General features: G+C 35.9%; 1 protein-coding gene across 4 annotated transcripts in view; it reads right to left on the bottom strand.

Moving 5' to 3' along the window:
• Window positions 1–18782, bottom strand: part of LUZP2 (leucine zipper protein 2) — a 583499-nt gene that overhangs the window by 166205 nt on the left and 398512 nt on the right. For all 4 annotated transcript variants that reach the window (XM_019035931.4, XM_063711051.1, XM_019035930.4 and 1 more), the window contains exons 6-7: window positions 10429–10491; window positions 3182–3244 (exon numbers count right to left, since the gene is read on the bottom strand). In XM_019035931.4, the coding sequence (XP_018891476.3) occupies window positions 3182–3244; window positions 10429–10491 (126 nt within the window). The remainder of the gene's footprint in view (window positions 1–3181; window positions 3245–10428; window positions 10492–18782) is intronic.

Raw genomic sequence — 18782 nt, 5'->3', positions numbered from 1 at the left:
AAAACAAGGAATGGGGAAAAGATTCCCTATTTAATAAATGGTGCTGGGAAAATTGCCTAGCCATATGTAAAAAGCTAAAATTGGATCCCTTCCTTACACCTTATACAAAAATTAATTGAAGATGGATTAAAGACTTACATGTTAGACCTAAAACCATAAAAACCCTAGAAGAAAACCTGGGCAATACCATTCAGGACATAGGCATGGGCAAGGACTTCATGTCTAAAACACCAAAAGCAATGGCAACAAAAGCCAAAATTGACAAATGGGATCTAATCAAACTAAAAAGCTTCTGCACAGCAAAAGAAACTACCATCAAAGTGAACAGGCAACCTACAGAATGGGAGAAAATTTTTGCAATCTACTCATCTGTCAAAGGGCTAATATTCAGAATCTACAAAGAACTCAAACAAATTTACAAGAAAAAAACAAACAACTCCATCAAAATTGGGCAAAGGATATGAACAGACACTTCTCAAAAGAAGTCACTTACACAGCCAACAGACACATGAAAAAATGCTCATCATCACTGGCCATCAGAGAAATGCAAATCAAAACCACGAGATACCATCTCACACCAGTTAGAATGGCAATCATTAAAAAGTCAGGAAACAACAGGTGCTGGAGAGGATGTGGAGAAATAGGAACACTTTAACACTGTTGGTGGGACTGTAAACTAGTTCAACCACTGTGGAAGACAGTGTGGCCATTCCTCAATGATCTAGAACTAGAAATACCATTTGACCCAGCCATCCCATTACTGGGTATATACCCAAAGGATCATAAATCATGCTGCTATAAAGACACATGCACACGTATGTTTATGGTGTCACTATTCACAATAGCAAAGTCTTGGAACCAACCCAAATGTCCAACAATGATGGACTGGATTAAGAAAATGTGGCACATATACACCATGGAATACTATGCAGCCATATAAAAGGATGAGTTCATGTCCTTTGTAGGGACATGGATGAAGCTGGAAACTATCATTCTCAGCAAACTATCTCAAGGACAAAAAACAAACACCACACGTTCTCACTCATAGGTAGGAACTGAACAGTGAGAACATGTGGCCACAGGAAGGGGAACATCACACACCACAGCCTGTTGCGGGGTGGCAGGAGGGGGGAGGGATAGCATTTGGAAATATACCTAATGTAAATGACGAGTTAATGGGTGCAGCACACCAACAAGGCACATGTATACATATGTAACAAACCTGCACATTGTGAACATGTACCCTAGAACTTAAAGTATAATTTAAAAGAAAATAAAAAAATAAAAAATAAAAAGAGCACTAAAATGGAGATTAGGTATTCTAGAGAATATATCAGCTCTAAATGGAATCAAGGATGATATAAAGTAACTCAAGTCTCTGGGCAACTAACAGTCAGTTAGGCCTCACCTCTATCTTTAGTGAAGGATTTGTACTTCAGCTAAAAGCCTCTTGCAAGCTAAAGGCAGCTCTCAAGCATTAATAAGGCCACCTAATTCATCATTATGCCTTGCAAGTGCCAGCATGTGTCATTATTTTTAGGATGAAATGTAAATGCTTTGACAGCAAGCATTACTTCTTCAAAGTCTACATTTACTAAAAAAAATAAATAAATAAAAAAAATAAAATAAATAAATAAAAAAAAGTAAAATAAAATAAAATCTATTCAAAATTGAACATATCCTAAGGGGAAAGTATGTGAAATAGAATCTACTACTCATCTCAGGGTTCACCAGTTTGTCGACTCATTTTCAAAGGTGCATGGCTGAATGTCTGTGGTAATAGATACTTTTGTGCTATTAGGTTGGTGCAAGAGTAATTGTGGTTTTTACCATTTTTTTTTAATGGCAAGAACCTCAATTACTCTTGCACCAACCTAATAGTTGAGTTTCTACTGTCTACTTCCTTGACATCTCTATCTATCTATCTGTCTATCTATCTATCTATCTATCTATCTATCTATCTATCTATCTATCTATCATCAACATATGTTTATTCAAGACTTAAACTGCGCACTGCTGATATATTAGTAGGTAAATGAGATAAGTGTGCTGCCATCAGGATGAGTGAATGAATACATTACAGCAGGAACCTTTGGCTGCCTCCCACAGCAACTCCCTTTCTATTACTTATCTGTAAAAGAAACAGTCTTTCACAATAGAATCCAAAATTGCTAAAAATGCTAAGGTTTTACCTTTGCATGGATGCATAATCTAGTTTGGAGAATCTTCTCGAAAAACTCTCCTCTTTCATAAAAAATAATGACCTTGAAGGACAAATGCCTCCTTTTTCTGCTTTGATTGTGTACATAGTTTGATGAAGACACAATATGTATATCTTTAGTGACCATCATGATTCTATGAGGAATCAAGGTTTAGAATAAGTCAGTAAGTTGAGGGTTGTTATATGGAGTGATGTAGAGGACAATGAAAAACAAACCTGAGGTTTGTTGACACTGTTGAGCTATGAAATAAATCATACCATTGTCATGCTTCTGGCCCTTTTGTTATTTGAGTTAATAAAAGTCCTATAGTAGAACAGTTTTTGTGGGTATTGTATACATTAAAGGAATTCTAATTCATGCAACTTCATAGTCCCTTTGTATTCAGGTCTCCTGATTTCATAAAATGTAAAATAACATGAAATAACAAGGTTTACATACAATATATCTCATATTTTAAGTCATAAAAATTTTCAACAAGTCCTGATCTTGATAATATCTGAAAGTTGATGCATTACTAATCTATATTCAACTGGCATATTACATACAAGTAAAACACTGAATATTACTGAACTGTCTCATTGTCTTCTAACATTTCTTTCTAAAATTCTGATTTGAAAAATAAATTTAAAAGATTCAAAAGTCCTTGTATGATCTACCTTTGCGTAAGTCTCTCAGCTTAATATCTGCAGCTCATGAACTCTGGGGAACCAGGATTTGTTTTATACACTCCTAACCTGCTGGAATGAGGCATGCTTTTGATTAAGAATGAATGTAGGAAATAATACTTCCACTTATCTCCATTAATTAAGTTGTCAAGAAAAAGAAAGAATTTCTAATGCAGTCAAATGCAACTCCAATTCATGAGAAATTCCAGAAAATAAATTTAACCTAAATAATGTTTTTGATATTTTAGGTATTGGGCTAGCAAGTTTCAGGAAAAAGAGAGAAAAGAGACTCACCTTAAATAATAAATCCTTCTTCCCATAACGAAGCTCCTTCAGCTGGGCTTGGATTTTTTTTGACTGTAAGGCAAAAACATGGATAAGTTGTGTAACTCATTTATATTTTCAAACTTGAAGATTAAAATACTTTCAGACTTCACAGGAATACATTTTGCAGCCAAGCAAAGCACAGTCCAACTAGTTTAGAAGTAAAGCAGAAACCCTTAGCTCTGCTTTGAGAGTCAGACCTCTGGACATCCTAGGCAGAAAGAGAAAAACCGAAGCTTGTTTAAAATATGTTATTTAAAGAAAGTCGATTATTGTTCTTCCTCCAATCCACAACTAAACACACCCAGGCATGGCCAACAATCTAATTTTGGACGCTAATTTTATATCTGTACATATGCATGCCTCATTTTTTTACTACTTATTTTCAATTACTTTTTTTTAATTAAATTGGAATAAATTTGAATTTGACATATGTCCGGGTAAAAGCAAATGTGATCGGAAGCAAGAAAAGCTGCTACAATACAATACTAACATGCTGAGCTGAATGTTGTTTGCATTTTAGAGCAATACACTTTTTAAGAGGGCCATCACTAATAGGAAAATACTTAAAAAGAAAATCTTTCTCAGCAGTTTGCTTTGACTACCACATTTAATTACGGTCTCTTAAGTCACAGAGTTATGATGATGTATTTTGAATTTTTCAGGACAGTCCCAATTACTACCATTAAATATAAGGACTTCAGATTATTGTATTTCTGTACCTAAAATTATAGGCACTGATTCTTTACTCAGGCAAAAAACAAACAAACAGAAAAAGAAAACCACTACCACCAATAACCAATAACAACACACACACACACACACACACACACACACACACACAGAGACAAATAAATAGATTAGCATGATCACATGAACGAAAAATTGATACTTAAAATGTATTTGAGTGGAATTATAAATTAGTATCATCACTTGGGGAAACTGACAGTTTCTGATAAAATTAAACATATGTACATTGCATTACACTGCAATATGTCCTAGGTAATTACCCAAGAAGAATTATAACATATACAAAAATGCTTATGACATCTTTATTCATAATAGCCAAAAGCTAGATAAAGCATATATGTTTAATAAGAAATGAAGAGATAAATTGTAGTATATCCATGACATGGAGTACTAGACTACTGCTGAGCAATGACAAAGGAATGAAGTACTGAATTATAGAACAACATGGACAAATTTCAAAAGCATTATACCATGTGAAAGAATCCAGTAACTAGAAGCTATATTTTGTACAATTCCATTTGGAAAACATTCTAAAAGGCAAACAAATAGGGACAGAAATCAGTTTAGTAGTTGACATGGGCTGACGGTGGGGGTGAAGATTCAGTGTAATATAGCAAGAAGACATTTTGGAGGGTAATGAAAAAATTCTATGTTTTGAATCTATACATTGGTCAAATCCATCAGACTGTACACTTAAACTAGATAAATCTCAATAAAATTAAATTTTATCTCAATGAAATTAAATTTTAAAAGCAGCTGGCTACAGTAGGTAATAAACCCATGATCCTTATGTCACTATTACATGCTAGTAAACTGTGTTGATATACAAGCCCTTTTTTAATAAAGAATGTCTGCCTATATGGTAGAAATATAATTTTCCAAGCTTACAATGCATGTATATATTTTCCACTGAGCCAACTGCAAGTTTATTGTGATTCAGCTTTCTATAATATTCAGAATTTTTTTTTCTTGAGATGGAGTCTTGCTCTGTTGCCCAGGCTGGAGTGCAGTGGCGCATTCTCAGCTCACTGCAACCTCCGCCTCCTTGGTTCAAGCAATTCTCCTGCCTCAGCCTCCTGAGTTGCTGGGACTACAGGTGCACACCAGCATACCAGACTAATTTTTTTGTATTTTAGTAGAGACAGGGTTTCACTGCGTTGTCCAGGCTTGTCTCGAACTCCTGAGCTCAGGCAATCTGCCCACCTTAGCATCCCAAAGTGCTCGGATTACAGACGTAAGCCACCATGCCCAGCCCCAGAATATTTCTAATTATGCAATGTACTCAATTTGTGAAGTGGGAGCTGTGTTATAATGGCACAATAATTTTTCAATCACTGTTCAATGCTATAAGTATGATTGATTCAAGTGGAAACTTGAATTTGTTGTCAATGATGCACCACTACAAGGTTCTAATATTGGAAACACAGTTTTTTCACAGATATTTCTATTATAAGTCACCTGCATTTCATGATCCATTGAATCAGGAAGTTAACAAGAAAGAACAAAAAGAAAACAAAATGAAATAAAATTAAAAAAAAGAAAAGGAGACAGGAAGAGAAGGAGAGGGAAAGGGGGAGGTAAAGAGCAAGTGGGAGAGAGGAAAAGAAGGAAAGAGGAGGAAAGAGAGGAAGGAAGAGAGAAAAAGGAAGGAAAGGAAAGGAAACGAAAGGAAAAGAAAGGAAACGAAAGGAAGGGTAAGTTAAGAGTGAAATATGTTAATAATTCTGTATCACTTAACTCTGTACAAAGCAGCAGCAAGAATTTATGGTTTCTCACAGGGTAATTGATTTGTTTTCATTTCCATAGAAAGTCACCTTTCTTTTGATATGGATACTGAAGGTGAAATGTGTGATGCATAAGAAGAACAAAAAGACATGATTGAGTGTACCTAGTTGCCAATGGCTTTTATGAATGAGAACTCACATTGAACCCTCAGTACCTTGACTTTATTCTTCTACTTCAGAATCACATTTATTACATCACTGTCTGTCCTCACACAGCTTCCCAAGTGACTCAAAATAATATTTCAAATACAGCATCTATGTCTTATTATGTTAATTTACTCTCTGTATTAGTCTGTTCTCACACTGCTATAAGGAAATACCTGAGACTGTGTAATTTATAAAGGAAAGAAGCTTAATTGACTCCGAATTCTGCATGGCTGGGGAGGCCTCAGGACACTTATAATCATGGTGGAAGGCACCTCTTCACAGGGTGGCAGAAGACAGAGTGAGTGCCAGCAGGGGAAATGCCAGATGCTTAAAAAACTATTGGATCTCCTGAGAACTCACTCACTATCAAGCGAACAGCATGGGAGAAACTGCCTCCAAAATTCAATTACCTCCCACCAGGTCCCTCCTATGAAATGTGGAGATTATGGGATTACAAATCAAGGTGAGATTTGGGTAAAAACAAAAAGCCAAACCACATCATTCTGTTCCAGCCCCTCCCAAATCTCATGTCCTCACATTTCAAAACAGTCCTTCCAACAGTCCCGCAAAGTCTTAACTCATTCCAGCTTTAACCCAAAAGTCCAAGTCCAACATCTCATCTGAGAACACAATTCCCTTCTTCCTATGAGCCTGTAAAATAAAAGCAAGTTAGTTACTTCCCAGATACAATGGGGGTACAGGCATTGGGTAAATATACCCATTCCAAATGAAGAAATTGGCCAAAACAAAGGGGCCACAGGCTCCATGCAATGCTGAAAGCCAATAGCGCAGTCATTAAACCTTAAAGTTCCAAAATTATCTCCTTTGACTCCATGTCTCACATCCAGGTCATGCTGATATACGAGGTGGACTTGCATAGCCTTGTGCAGCTGCACCCTGTGGATTTGCAAGGTACAGCCCCCCTCCTGGCTGCTTTCATGGGCTAGCATTGAGTGCCCATGCCTTTTCCAGGTGCACGGTGCAAGTTGTCAGTGGATCTACCATTCTGGAGTCTGGAGGACGGTGGCTCTCTTTTCTCACAGCTCCACTAGGCAGTGATGCGGTGGTGACTCTGTGTGGAGCTCCAAACCCACATTTCCCTTCTGCACTTCCCTAGAAGAGGTTATCCATGTTGCTTCCGTCCCTGCAGGAAATTTCTGCCTGGACATCCAGGCATTTCCATACATCCTCTGAAATGTAGGTGGAGGTTCCCAAACCTCAATTCTTGACTTCTGTGCGCCCACAGGCTCAATACCACATGGAAGGCACCAAGGCTTGGCGCTTGCACCCTCTGAATTAATGGTCTGAGCTGTACCGTGGCCCCTTTTAGCCACAGCTGGAGCTGAAGCAGATGGGATGCAGGGCATCATGTCCAGAGGCTGTACAGAGCAGGGAGGCCCTGGACCCAGCCCATGACACCATTTTTCCCTCTTAGACCTCTGGGCATATGATGGGAAGGGCTGCCATGAAGGTTTCCTCGTCCCTTGGAGACATTTTCCACATTGTCTTGGTGATTAACATTGGACTCCTCATTACTTATGCAAATTTCTGCCTCTGGCTTGAATTGCTCTCCAGAAAATGTTTTCTTTCTTTCTTTTTTTTTTATTGCATTGTCAGTATGCAAATTTTCCAAACTTTCATGCTCCACTTCCTCTTGAACACTTTGCTGCTTAGGAATTTCTTCCACCAGATACCTTAAATTATCTCTCACAAGTTCAAAGTTCCACAGAACTCTAGGGCAGGGGCAAAATGCTGACAGTCTCTTTGCTACAGCATAGCAAGAATCACCTTTGTTCCAGTTCTCAACAAGTTCTTCATCTCCATCTGAGACCACTTCAGCCTGGACTTCATTGTCCATATCATTATCAGCATTTTGGTCAAACCATTTGTCAAGTCTCTAGGAAGTTCCAAACCACCCCACATCTTCTTGTTTTTTTCTGAGCTCTCCAAAGTGTTCCAACCTCTGCCTATTAGCCAGTTCCAAAGTCGCTTCCACATTTTCAGGTATCATTACAGCAGCACCCCACTCCCTGTGGTGCCAATTTACTGTATTAGTCTGATCTCACACTGCTATAAAGAAATACCTGAGACTGTGCAATTTACAAAGGAAAGAGTTTAATTGACTCACAATTCCACATGGCTGGGGAGGCCCTCTGAGATAATTCTGCTTTACATGGTTATCATTATTTTGTGCTGCTGATTTTAGAAAACAATAATTTATTATATGTCTCACAATTTCAAATGCACAGTTGATTGGCATTTTCTCCCTGCTTTTCCAATCTGCTGTCCAGGACTCGTTTACAACCAGGTTTCTCAGGAAAATAGACTTTCTTCTTTTGTTTTGTTTTTTTTTCCCTCAAAATAATGTTGATGAATATCAATGGAGAGTGGGAGATTACTACCACATATGGTGTACATGAATTGCCAAACTGCATGTCAATTCTTCCACATAATTGATGCTCTATCTTTCAAGTGTCAGAATGGTTGCCTTTTAACAATTTGAGGTGTTCATTTTTAAAACATAATTAAAGTGCATATTCTGAATGTACAGAATATCATTTAAAATTTTCCACATAACTTGGAATTATTATCAAAACATCAATTATTCAATGATTCATTCAGGAACTACAATAAAATCTTCTGCATTTGATGGCCTTGAATGACTAGATTTTTTGAGCTTTGCTATCATTATATATATATATATATATATATATATATATATATTTTAAAAATGTTTTAGGGGTTTTCCTCACAGTTACTCATCTCTTTGTTTCTAGCACTCTTGTAATTTTCAGTTAAAAGCAAAATCCTGGCTGGGTGCGGTGGCTCATGCCTGTAATCCCAGCACTTTGGGAGGCCGAGGCAGGTAGATCACGAGGTCAGGAGATCAAGACCATCCTGGCTAACACAGTGAAACCCCGTCTCTACTAAAAATACAAAAAATTAGCTGGGTGTGGTGGCGGGCTAATAGTCCAATAGTCCCAGCTACTCAGGAGGCTGACGCAGAAGAATAGCATGAACGTGGGAGGCGGAGCTTGCAGTGAGCCTAGATCGTGCCACTGCACTCCAGCCTGGGCAACAGAGGGAGACTCAGTCTCAAAAAAAAAAACAAAAACAAAAAAAACAAACAACAAAAAAGCAACTTCCTGTCTGAGGATTTAAGGAAAGATAATGCAAAGAATAAATGCATTCTGAGTGGGTACATCTCTTTTTTATAATATATATTAATTTAAAACCCAGCTAACACTTAGATTGTTTTATTTAACTTGTTAGCAACATTTTGAAAAGCTAAAATCATCAAAAGGATAACCTTCAAACAATTAGTGATTTTAAATACAGTTCCAGATGTTGGTGACTGTGAGTCATAAAGTTTTCATAAGAAGATTTCACGGAAAAATTAAAGTTGCTAATATTGATAACATTGTCTATGTAAAAAGACAAGGAAGATGAAAAAGTAGGCAGCCATGATAGGATATTTTAGCTCAGCTTTTTTATCCCATTCAGGTTATCTTCCCTTTCCTTCCTGCTGGAAGAGGACAGTGGCAGAAAAAGATATTTTTGAATCAATGGTCATGCCATAATTTAAAGACATAATTAAAGACAATAGAGCTGTTTTAGAAACTCTTCGCCTTACTTCTAGACAACTCTGAGACAAAGGGTAAACTTGTTTTAACTTGTGTAAGCAACTTTTCTCACTGCAGCTAAACTTCCTTCCTTCCCTCTACTTCTTAGGTATAAGACATTCATCATGATATGAAGCCACTCATGACTGTCCCTTATCATTCATAAGCTATTTCTTGAATATATTTCTCACACATTTAATATATCTTAGTGTGTGCTTCTTGGAGGATGCAGCTAAAACAGTGACTCTTGTCTCCTCTCCTTGAGTCATAAACAATCACTTATCATGACAGTATCATTCCTATTTCATTGATACTACTAAGGCTTCTATGAGCTACATTTTCACATTACAGAGTCATAAGAATAGATTTGGAGATGAGAAATATAGAAAAATGATTATTTTAGTTAAATCTATGTTAAGCAGAATGACATTTCCCCCTGAGAAATATATGAGACAATTTTACTACACAGCAAATAGAACCAATGAATGTATTGATTTTGTATGGTTTATGGACAACCCTGGAATCTTCACTCTGACAGTCACTTGCCACTGCAAAACTTTGTAGACATCACATAGAAAGTACAAGAGAGGGGGAAAAAAAGGAAAATTTTATGGACTCCCAGTAATTTGCTATTAAGGAAGTTCTGATAGTCCAGATAAGGAAGAAATCCAGAAAAAAAAAATCTACAAAGGTGACCATTACCTGCCTTTGTTATTTTTTTTTTTCCTTTTGGCTATTGCAATGTTAAAACACAAAGATACCGAAAGGTTTAAAATATATTATATTTTTCTATTTAAAAATTGGCATTTGTATTAGGAGGAAAAAGAGTTACCAGACGTCTGAGTTGAACAAAAATCTGACAACAATACTGTTTTTATCTGGTTAAAGCTAGAAGAAGCAAAAATTTACTCACCTCTTCTGCGTGAATGCCACAGAGCTTGTTTCCTGACAAGAGTTTGTTTTTCAAGCTTTTATTCTGAGGAAGAAAACATAGTTTTATTGCAAAGAAGAGACAAAATATTAAGAATTTCTTCAACTATGTCAACATTATTGCTTTATGTTCTGTTCAAAAGTTAGACCTTCATGATGTAAAATGTAATGGATTGGTGTAAAACTGAATCAAATCTGTAAAGTAAAAGATTGTTTTTTATTCAATTAAAATTTGGCATATTAGCATTAACACATTCATTTAAAAAGGTAATTTCTAGTTTTATTCTATTGTGGGGAGAAAAGATAATTGATATAATTTCGTTTTTGAAAAAAAAATTAATTTAATTTTTTGTGTGTGTGTTTGTGTCCTAAAATACAGTCTATACTGGAGAACTTTCCATGTGTATGCTATAGCTGTTGGGCAAAATGTTCTGTCAATGTCCATGAGGCCCATTTGGTCTGGAGCGCAGTTTAACTCTGATATTTCTTTTTTATTTATTTATTTATTTTGAGCGAAGTCTCACTTCGTTGTCCTCGCTGGAGTGCAATGGTATGATCTCAGCTCCCTGCAACCTCCGCCTCCCAGGTTGAAGCTATTCTCCTGCCTCAGCCTCTCAGGTAGCTGGGATTACAGATGTGCACCACCATGCCTGGCTAATTTTTTTTGTATTTTAAGTAGAGATGAGGTTTCACCATGTTAGCCAGGCTGGTCTTGAACTCTGACCTCAGGTGATCGGCCTGCCTCGGCCTCCCAAATTGCTGGGATTACAGGTATCAGCCACCGCACCTGGCCTTACTCTGATGTTTCTTTGTTCATTTTTTGTTTGGATAACATGTCTAGTTCTGAAAGTGGGGTATTAAAGTACCCTACTATTCTTACATCACAACAAATATCTCCATTTAGATCTGTTATTATATATATACATATAAAGGTGCTCCAGTGTAGGATGCATATGTAATTGCAATTGTTATATTCTCCTACTGTAATGACCCTGTTATCATTATACAATGGACTTATTTGTCATTTTTTAAATATTTTTTACTGAAAGTCTAATTTTTCTGATGTAAGCATAGCTACTTCTAATCTGTTTTGGTTTCCATTTGCATGGAATATCTTTTTCCATCCCTTCACTTTCAGTCTATGCATGTCTTTATAGGTGAAATAAGTTTCTTATAAGCAGCATATATTTGAGTCTTTTTTTAGTCCATTTAACCACTTTATATACTTTAATTAGATAATTTAGTTTATTTATAGTCAAGGTTATTATTGATAGGTAAGGATTTACTACTTCTGCACAGCAGAAGAAAACAATACGGTGAAGAGACAAGCTGAAGGATGGGAGAACGTATTTGCAAACTACTCAGCTGACAAAGGTTGCTATCTAGAACAAACCAAGAACACAAATCAAAAGCAAAAAGCAAATAATATGATTCATCAAAAATTGGCAAAATAGGTCGGGCGTGGTGGCTGATACCTGTAATCCCAGCACTTTGGGAGGCCGAGGCAGGTGGATCACCAGGTCGGGAGATCAAGACCATCCTGGCTAACACAGTGAAACCCCGTCTCTATTAAAAATACAAAAAAATTAGCCGGGTGTGGTGGTGGGTGCCTGCAGTCTCAGCTACTCGGGAGGCTGAGGCAGGAGAATGGTGTGAACCCAGGAGGCAGAGCTTGCAGTGAGCTGAGATCACGGCACTGCACTCCAGCCTGGGTGGCAGAGCAAGACTCTGTCTAAAAAAAAAAAAAATGGCAAACTATCTGAATAAACATTTCTCAAAGGAAGACAAACAAATGCCAATAGATATACTAAAAATGTTAAACATTACTAATCGTCAGGAAAATGCAATGAAATATTACCACACTCAGGTTAGGATGGTTATTATCAAAAGGCAAAAAATAACAAGTACTGATGAGGATGTGGAGAAAGGGGAACTCTTATGCACAGTTGCTGGGAATGTAAATTAGTACAGCCATTATGGAAAACAGTATGGAAGTGTCTCAAAAAATTAAAAATTGATTACTATGTAATCCAGCAACCCCGTTACTGGATATATATCAAAAATAAATGAAATCAGTATGTTGAACTCCTTGATTCTCAGAAGCCATTTCTTCTTCCAGGCCTGAGAGGTATACTCTTTCTGAATGAGTATACACAGATCTGTTACCCTTTAAATATCTCATAATTGACCTAGTTCAAAGGCAAATGTTTGTCCCTTTGACACTTATTAACCATCTGAGTCCAACCCCCCGTGGCTATTTAATTATATCTGGCTTATTGCACTCAGGCTTTTCTATCTTTTACTGCAATATCTGAAGTACATAGACTGTCTTTAGATGGGCAGGCTAAAGGAGAGCAGATAACCAAAACACCCAGGATTCAGACATCATACTGACTCTAGAGGAGTGGACAGTGTCCTGGTACAAGTACATATTATATGTGATGACTTCAAGGAGGGCCAATTGGATAAGCACCAGGAGCAAAATGAACATTTAATGCAGAGTGAATGAACAGATACATCAAATTTAAGAGTTCCCCACTTAGAATTCCAAGCTAATTTTGAACAGGGTTTTTTATTTTGTTTTCCTATCATGGAGTGAGGGGGTACAGTTGTCCCAGTCTGAAAGAATACTTGGTTTTTTTCTCTTTAGCTAAAATTTGGAAATCTAAAAAGCTCAGTTCGAATTTCAGTACCATGAAATGTTTTACACAAATGGGAGGAAGTTATTCTGATTTGTTCAAGTAATGTATTTTTGCAAATATTTGCACTGATCATACAAGGAACAATATTAGGGTTCTTTTTTTAAAGAGAATCAGATATACATTAATTCCACATTTGAAGAGATGTGTATCCGCAATAAAGGGATGTACACTGATATGTTCTGGCTCTGCAACGTTGCTCAGGTTGTAGCAAAATAAAACTCTTCAAAATGGAGACAAAATAGGGGATGTACATTTGATAGGAGTATTTATGTCCTGCCAAAACCACTCACACCTAAGAAACATTATTAGAATTAAGAAATAACTATGAATTAATAAATGGCGTATTTAAAAGTTGGTGTCTGTAGTACATACTATTTAAAATTTGCATCTCCACTTAAAGCTATTTTTTCTTTCTTCTGTTCATTTATGTATCTATGTTTGTATTCATTTATTTTTGTTATTATTATTTGTTCACTTATTAATGCTGCTAACACTAAGGGGAAATTTTGAAAGTTGATCTGAATGATATAAATTATAGCAAATACTAACTTTTATCCTTCAAAAATGATATTATTTTATATTTTTTCTGAGGAGGAAACATAGATGATAATTAATATACACAACAAAAGACTAATTTTTAGCATACTATGTATTTCATTGACCTGTTTTCTCTGCTTCTCACACTGATTTCTCAGAATAGATTATTCCTTAATTACTTGCAGTAGGCTTTTCAATGATCAGGATTTGTCTGTCAAGTTTATAGAGTAGCAAGCAGTGCTAAACATTCCACACCATTAGTGAAGCTAGAGTTTTGATAAAGATGTTCCATAGAACCATTTAACTTTCTTTAATAATATTTACACTCCACTCCCCCAAGAAAGATTAATGCTACGATAATATGAGTGGAACAATATTAAAAAAGATTTATTTTCTCCGGACTTCTCAGAGTCTTTATTAGAATATTGTGCTTCATGGACACAAAGAGGGGAACAACAGACACTGGGGTCTACCTGAGTGTTGAGGGTGGGAGGAGGGAGAGGATCAGAAAAGATAACTATTGGGTACAAGGCTTAGTACCTGGGTGCCAAAATAATCTGTACAACAAACCTCTATGACATGAGTTTACCAGTTTATTTTTATAAAAATCCTGCACATGTACCCCTGAACATGTACTCGTGAACCTAATTACTATTATTAGATGTTTTAATAATAAAATTGTGTTTAATGTAAATGATTTTCCTAAATTTGATTGACAATAAAGCACTTTGGACTAAATAACTTTTCTCATTACTAGAATTTGATAAATAAACCTGCAAATATTAACCTATGTTTGATTTATTAAGGGAGACCAAAATATTACACTACTATATTTTACTGAAGTTCTGTTTATCATGTTTACTTGTAAAATGATAAGAAAGATTTGATTCAGGACTTTTGAAACAAATGTCAAAGCTATTGAAATAAGAGAGAGAGATGGGACTCAACTCTAAATATAGCAAAAATATAGCAAAGACAGCTGGGGATTTATAGCCAATGAGCAGAATTATGGAGGTCAATGGATAGAAAATTACTAATGGGAGCTATCATGGGTAGAGGGATTCTTGCTAAACCTGCCTAATAGAATCCTTTCTGAAAGCCACTTGATCAGGTTTAGATATCAAGGGTGAGGGGAGTCTCCCTAAACTGACTTAGCTACAACTGGACTAGGCAAGTCTAAGACAAGACCTGAGGAAAAGGCCCATTTGAAGAGCGAACTCAGAGGAGTCTGTCTAAAGTTTGGTCAAGAAGTTTTTGGGAATAGTGCTTTCTGTGCCCTAAGAAATGTTTGCCTACTTCAAAGTCATGAAGAATTTTTTCTCAAATAGTTTTCTTAAAGTTTTACAGTTTTGGTGTATACTCTTTTGTATAATCCTCTTCAAGTTACCTTTTTTTTTTTTTAATGAAGTGAGGTAAGGGTCAAAGTTCACTTTTAGTTTTCATTGCAAACATCCAGTTACTTATGCACCAATTGTTGAAGAAATGCTCCTTTGTACATTGAAATATCTAAGTGCCTTTGTCAAAAATCAATTGAGAAAATAACTCCTTTGGCCAATATGAAGCATCTGGCCTCAGACAAGCCCTCTTGCCATAAACAACTAGATAACTAGACAGAATATAATAAAACAAATGTTTAAGACAGTAGACAGCCACTACTGCCAGACTGTCGTACTAAAGAGAGGAGAAATAGGCAAGAAATCCCTGCAGTTGCTCTTTTTTGTTTGTTTTTGTTTTGTTTTGTTTTTATCTGGAGGCAATTTATGAAGTACCATACGGAAGAAAAACCCAAGCAGACCACAGAAGTTTTGATTAGTTGAGAAAAAAAGAGTTTAACATTAGAGAAAAGTGATCAGGTATAATTTATGTTACAAAACAGCAGAGGCTTCAAAGCTGTTAAAGGGAAAATCTTAGACAAATTAAATTTAACAGTTTGAGCAAAGAATGATTTGCAAATCAGGCAGCCCCTTAACCAGACTAAGTTCAGAGACACTCCATTGCAGCTATGCGATCAAAGATTTATGGACAGAAAAAGCAAAATGACATACAGAAAATGAAAGTGAGGTACAAAAACAGCTCCTTTGGTTACAGCTCGGTGTTTGCTGTGTTTGAACACGGTTTTAACAGTCGACTTCTCTTGACTGGCAAAAACTCAGTGGCTGGCACAAGTGTAGGATACAGTCTGCTTAACATATCAGCTAGGTTACACTTCACTATGTATAGAGAAACCTTTAGGCCAAACTTAAAATGTGTAAGGAGGCAACTTTGGGCTGAACTTAATTTAAGAATGCAATGCAGAAAAAGAGTACACAGGATTTTCAGGGATGTTCCCTTATGTCTTTAGATGAATGGAAATCTGCATATACATAAACAAACATGCTGCAAGGTCAGCTAAAGAACCACCAGAAAAGAACTGCAAGGTGAAAAATTACTAGAGCTCACCTAGACATTCAATTTCCAACAAGCCAGAATGGAAAGACTTAACCACTAAGATATTTAATAAAAACCCTAGAAAGGCCTGTCTTACAAGCAAGGCCAAAACAGTCCTGTAAAGTCTCATTTAGACCAACCTTATAAAGCTTAAAAACAAAACTCAAAATAACCAAGCTAAACAATTATCTACTAGAATGTAATACTCTTAGAAGATAACAAAATCCTGGTGCCCAATAATGTAATATCTACAATTCAGCATTCATTCGAAATCATTAAACACAAGAATCAGGAAAATGAGAGCCTTAAGACAAAGGAGGACGAAATCAGTCAATAGACATAGCTATCATTGGCAAAGATGGTGAAGTTCATTTAGAAATAACATTAAATATATACAACAAAAGAGACTTTCATTTTCAGCATTGACATATAAAGAACTTGAAAGTCATTAGATTTCCAATTTCTACATCTTCTCTGAATTTTCTCTTTGTTCTATCTATTAGCTTGAAAGGAGTATTAAAATATCCCAAAGTCATTGTGGGTTTGTCTATTCCTTTAAGTCTGTCAGATATTGCTTCATGAAATTTGAAGCTCTTTTAGGTGCTTACAAATTTAAGAATTGTTATGTCTTTTAGAATAAAGGATTGCCCCTTTTAACATTATAATATGCCTCTCTTTCTCTCTGGTAATTTATTTTGTCATGGCTAATTTATCTGATGTGAGACACACTAAAGCCTTTTCTCTTGCAGTTTGCATAGCATATATTTTCATATTTTACTTTCATCTTTCTTGAGACTTTGTATATAAAGTGCATTTTTAAATAATTGTCAAGTATAATTTGATTGTATATTTTTATATAGTCTGGCGATATCTTTCTCTCAATTAAAGTATTTACATGTAATTTAATATAATCAATATATAGTCAGATTTTGTTTACAATCTCAGTTTGTTTTTTTTTACCTTCTTGTTTTTCTAGAGTCTATTTAGTATATTTAGAAGTCTATTTAGAAGTGATATTGTACCACTTCAAATGTAGGAAGTGGTACAATATCAACTCAAATATCCTACATTTGAAACAAAAGATCACACTCTGCCATACATAATTACTAAATCACACGCTATAAGATATATAATAAATCTGAAGATGAGCGAACCATTATAAAATAATAAAAGACATAATTTGGCGTAAATGAATCAAAAAAGGCATCCCTGATGAGGTCATTACACACGATATATAAATGCAAGTGAATAAGTTTAGAAATTTCTAAATTTTTCAATCATCCAATGTATGAAAATTTGATAGTTTATTACATCACTGTATCTAGTTTAGATAAAGTGAAAGAAAATTGCCAATATGCGTATGTTATTTTCAGAGAAAAATAAGTTAGTAAAACTACCAATATCTTAAACATGTAGAAAAGAATCTTTTGTTTGTTTGTTTGTATTCTGTCTCAGGAAATGATGTGATGTCTCTTAACTCAGAGTTTAACATCGGTCCCATCTAATAGAAAACTGTACTATTCTGCCTTCATTTGCCACCTACTCTTTCCAGAATTCCAGTCCATTTCCAGGTACCTCACAAGGGTTTTTGGCATTCACCCCAAAAACGCTAGCAAATAAAAATTTGTAGTACTCATATGAGACTAGAAATGTATTTTGAAAAGCTTACTTTTTACACAAGAATTTGTCACGTTTTATATGTATATGCGCACCACTCTGACCCATCCTGGTTTTAAACTCTTTTTTTTTTTTTTCCTGAGACGGAGTCTTACTCTGTCGCTCAGGCTGGATTACAGTGGCATGATCTGGGCTCACTGCAAGCTCTGCTTCCCAAGTTCATGCCATTCTCCTGCCTCAGGCTCCCGCATAGCGGGACTACAGGCGCCCACCACCACACCCAGCTAAGTTTTTGTATTTTTAGTAGAGACGGGGTTTCACCGTGTTAGTCAGGATGGTCTTGATCTCCTGACCTTGTGATCTGCCCACCTCGGCCTCCCAAAGTGCTAGAATTATAGGCATGAGCCACCGCGCCCGGCCTTAAACTCATTTTTTAAAGATGATGTTACTGCTATTTGGCCAGATTACCTGAAAACAGATACAAGGATCTGACATACTTACCTGATTTTGTTTTTATAATTGTCACTCATAAACTGGATGTCTTAGATATGCTTGACTCTTCCAATTTATGTAAGTTCTTACGTTTCTCTTCATGGACATTTTCTCACAGATATACCAAATATAAAAGTGTATGAATAGGAGTTGTACAATTTTGAAAATACATTCCAGTTTTTTTCTTCTCAACAGCAGAATCTCCTAGATCCATTCAACTATATGTTACTAGGCATCTGTTAAAACTGAACATATTTATATATAAATGCATATCATAGAGTGTTATACAAATTTCAACTGCCAATGTATTTTTTTCTGAATTGCAAATTTCACTATGTTATTCTCTTCCAGAAAGGGTAGGAATCCATGTTAAAGGCAAGGCAAAAGGAAGGGGACAAAGATGAAAATCTCCTTGAGAATCCATAAGTAAATCAATTGAGCAAGCAAAAAATAAATAACCCCATTAAAAAAAGGACAAAAACAAACTATTTTCCAAACAAGTCATACAAGCAACCAACAATCATATTGTGTCCGAAATTGGTGGGTTCTTGGTCTCACTGAC

The sequence above is a fragment of the Gorilla gorilla genome, chromosome 9, assembly GCF_029281585.2.
Source record: "Gorilla gorilla gorilla isolate KB3781 chromosome 9, NHGRI_mGorGor1-v2.1_pri, whole genome shotgun sequence".
In the NCBI taxonomy this organism is placed as follows: domain Eukaryota; kingdom Metazoa; phylum Chordata; class Mammalia; order Primates; family Hominidae; genus Gorilla; species Gorilla gorilla.
Note: the sequence above shows the minus strand (reverse complement) of the source record. Positions and strands in the feature narration are given on the sequence as shown.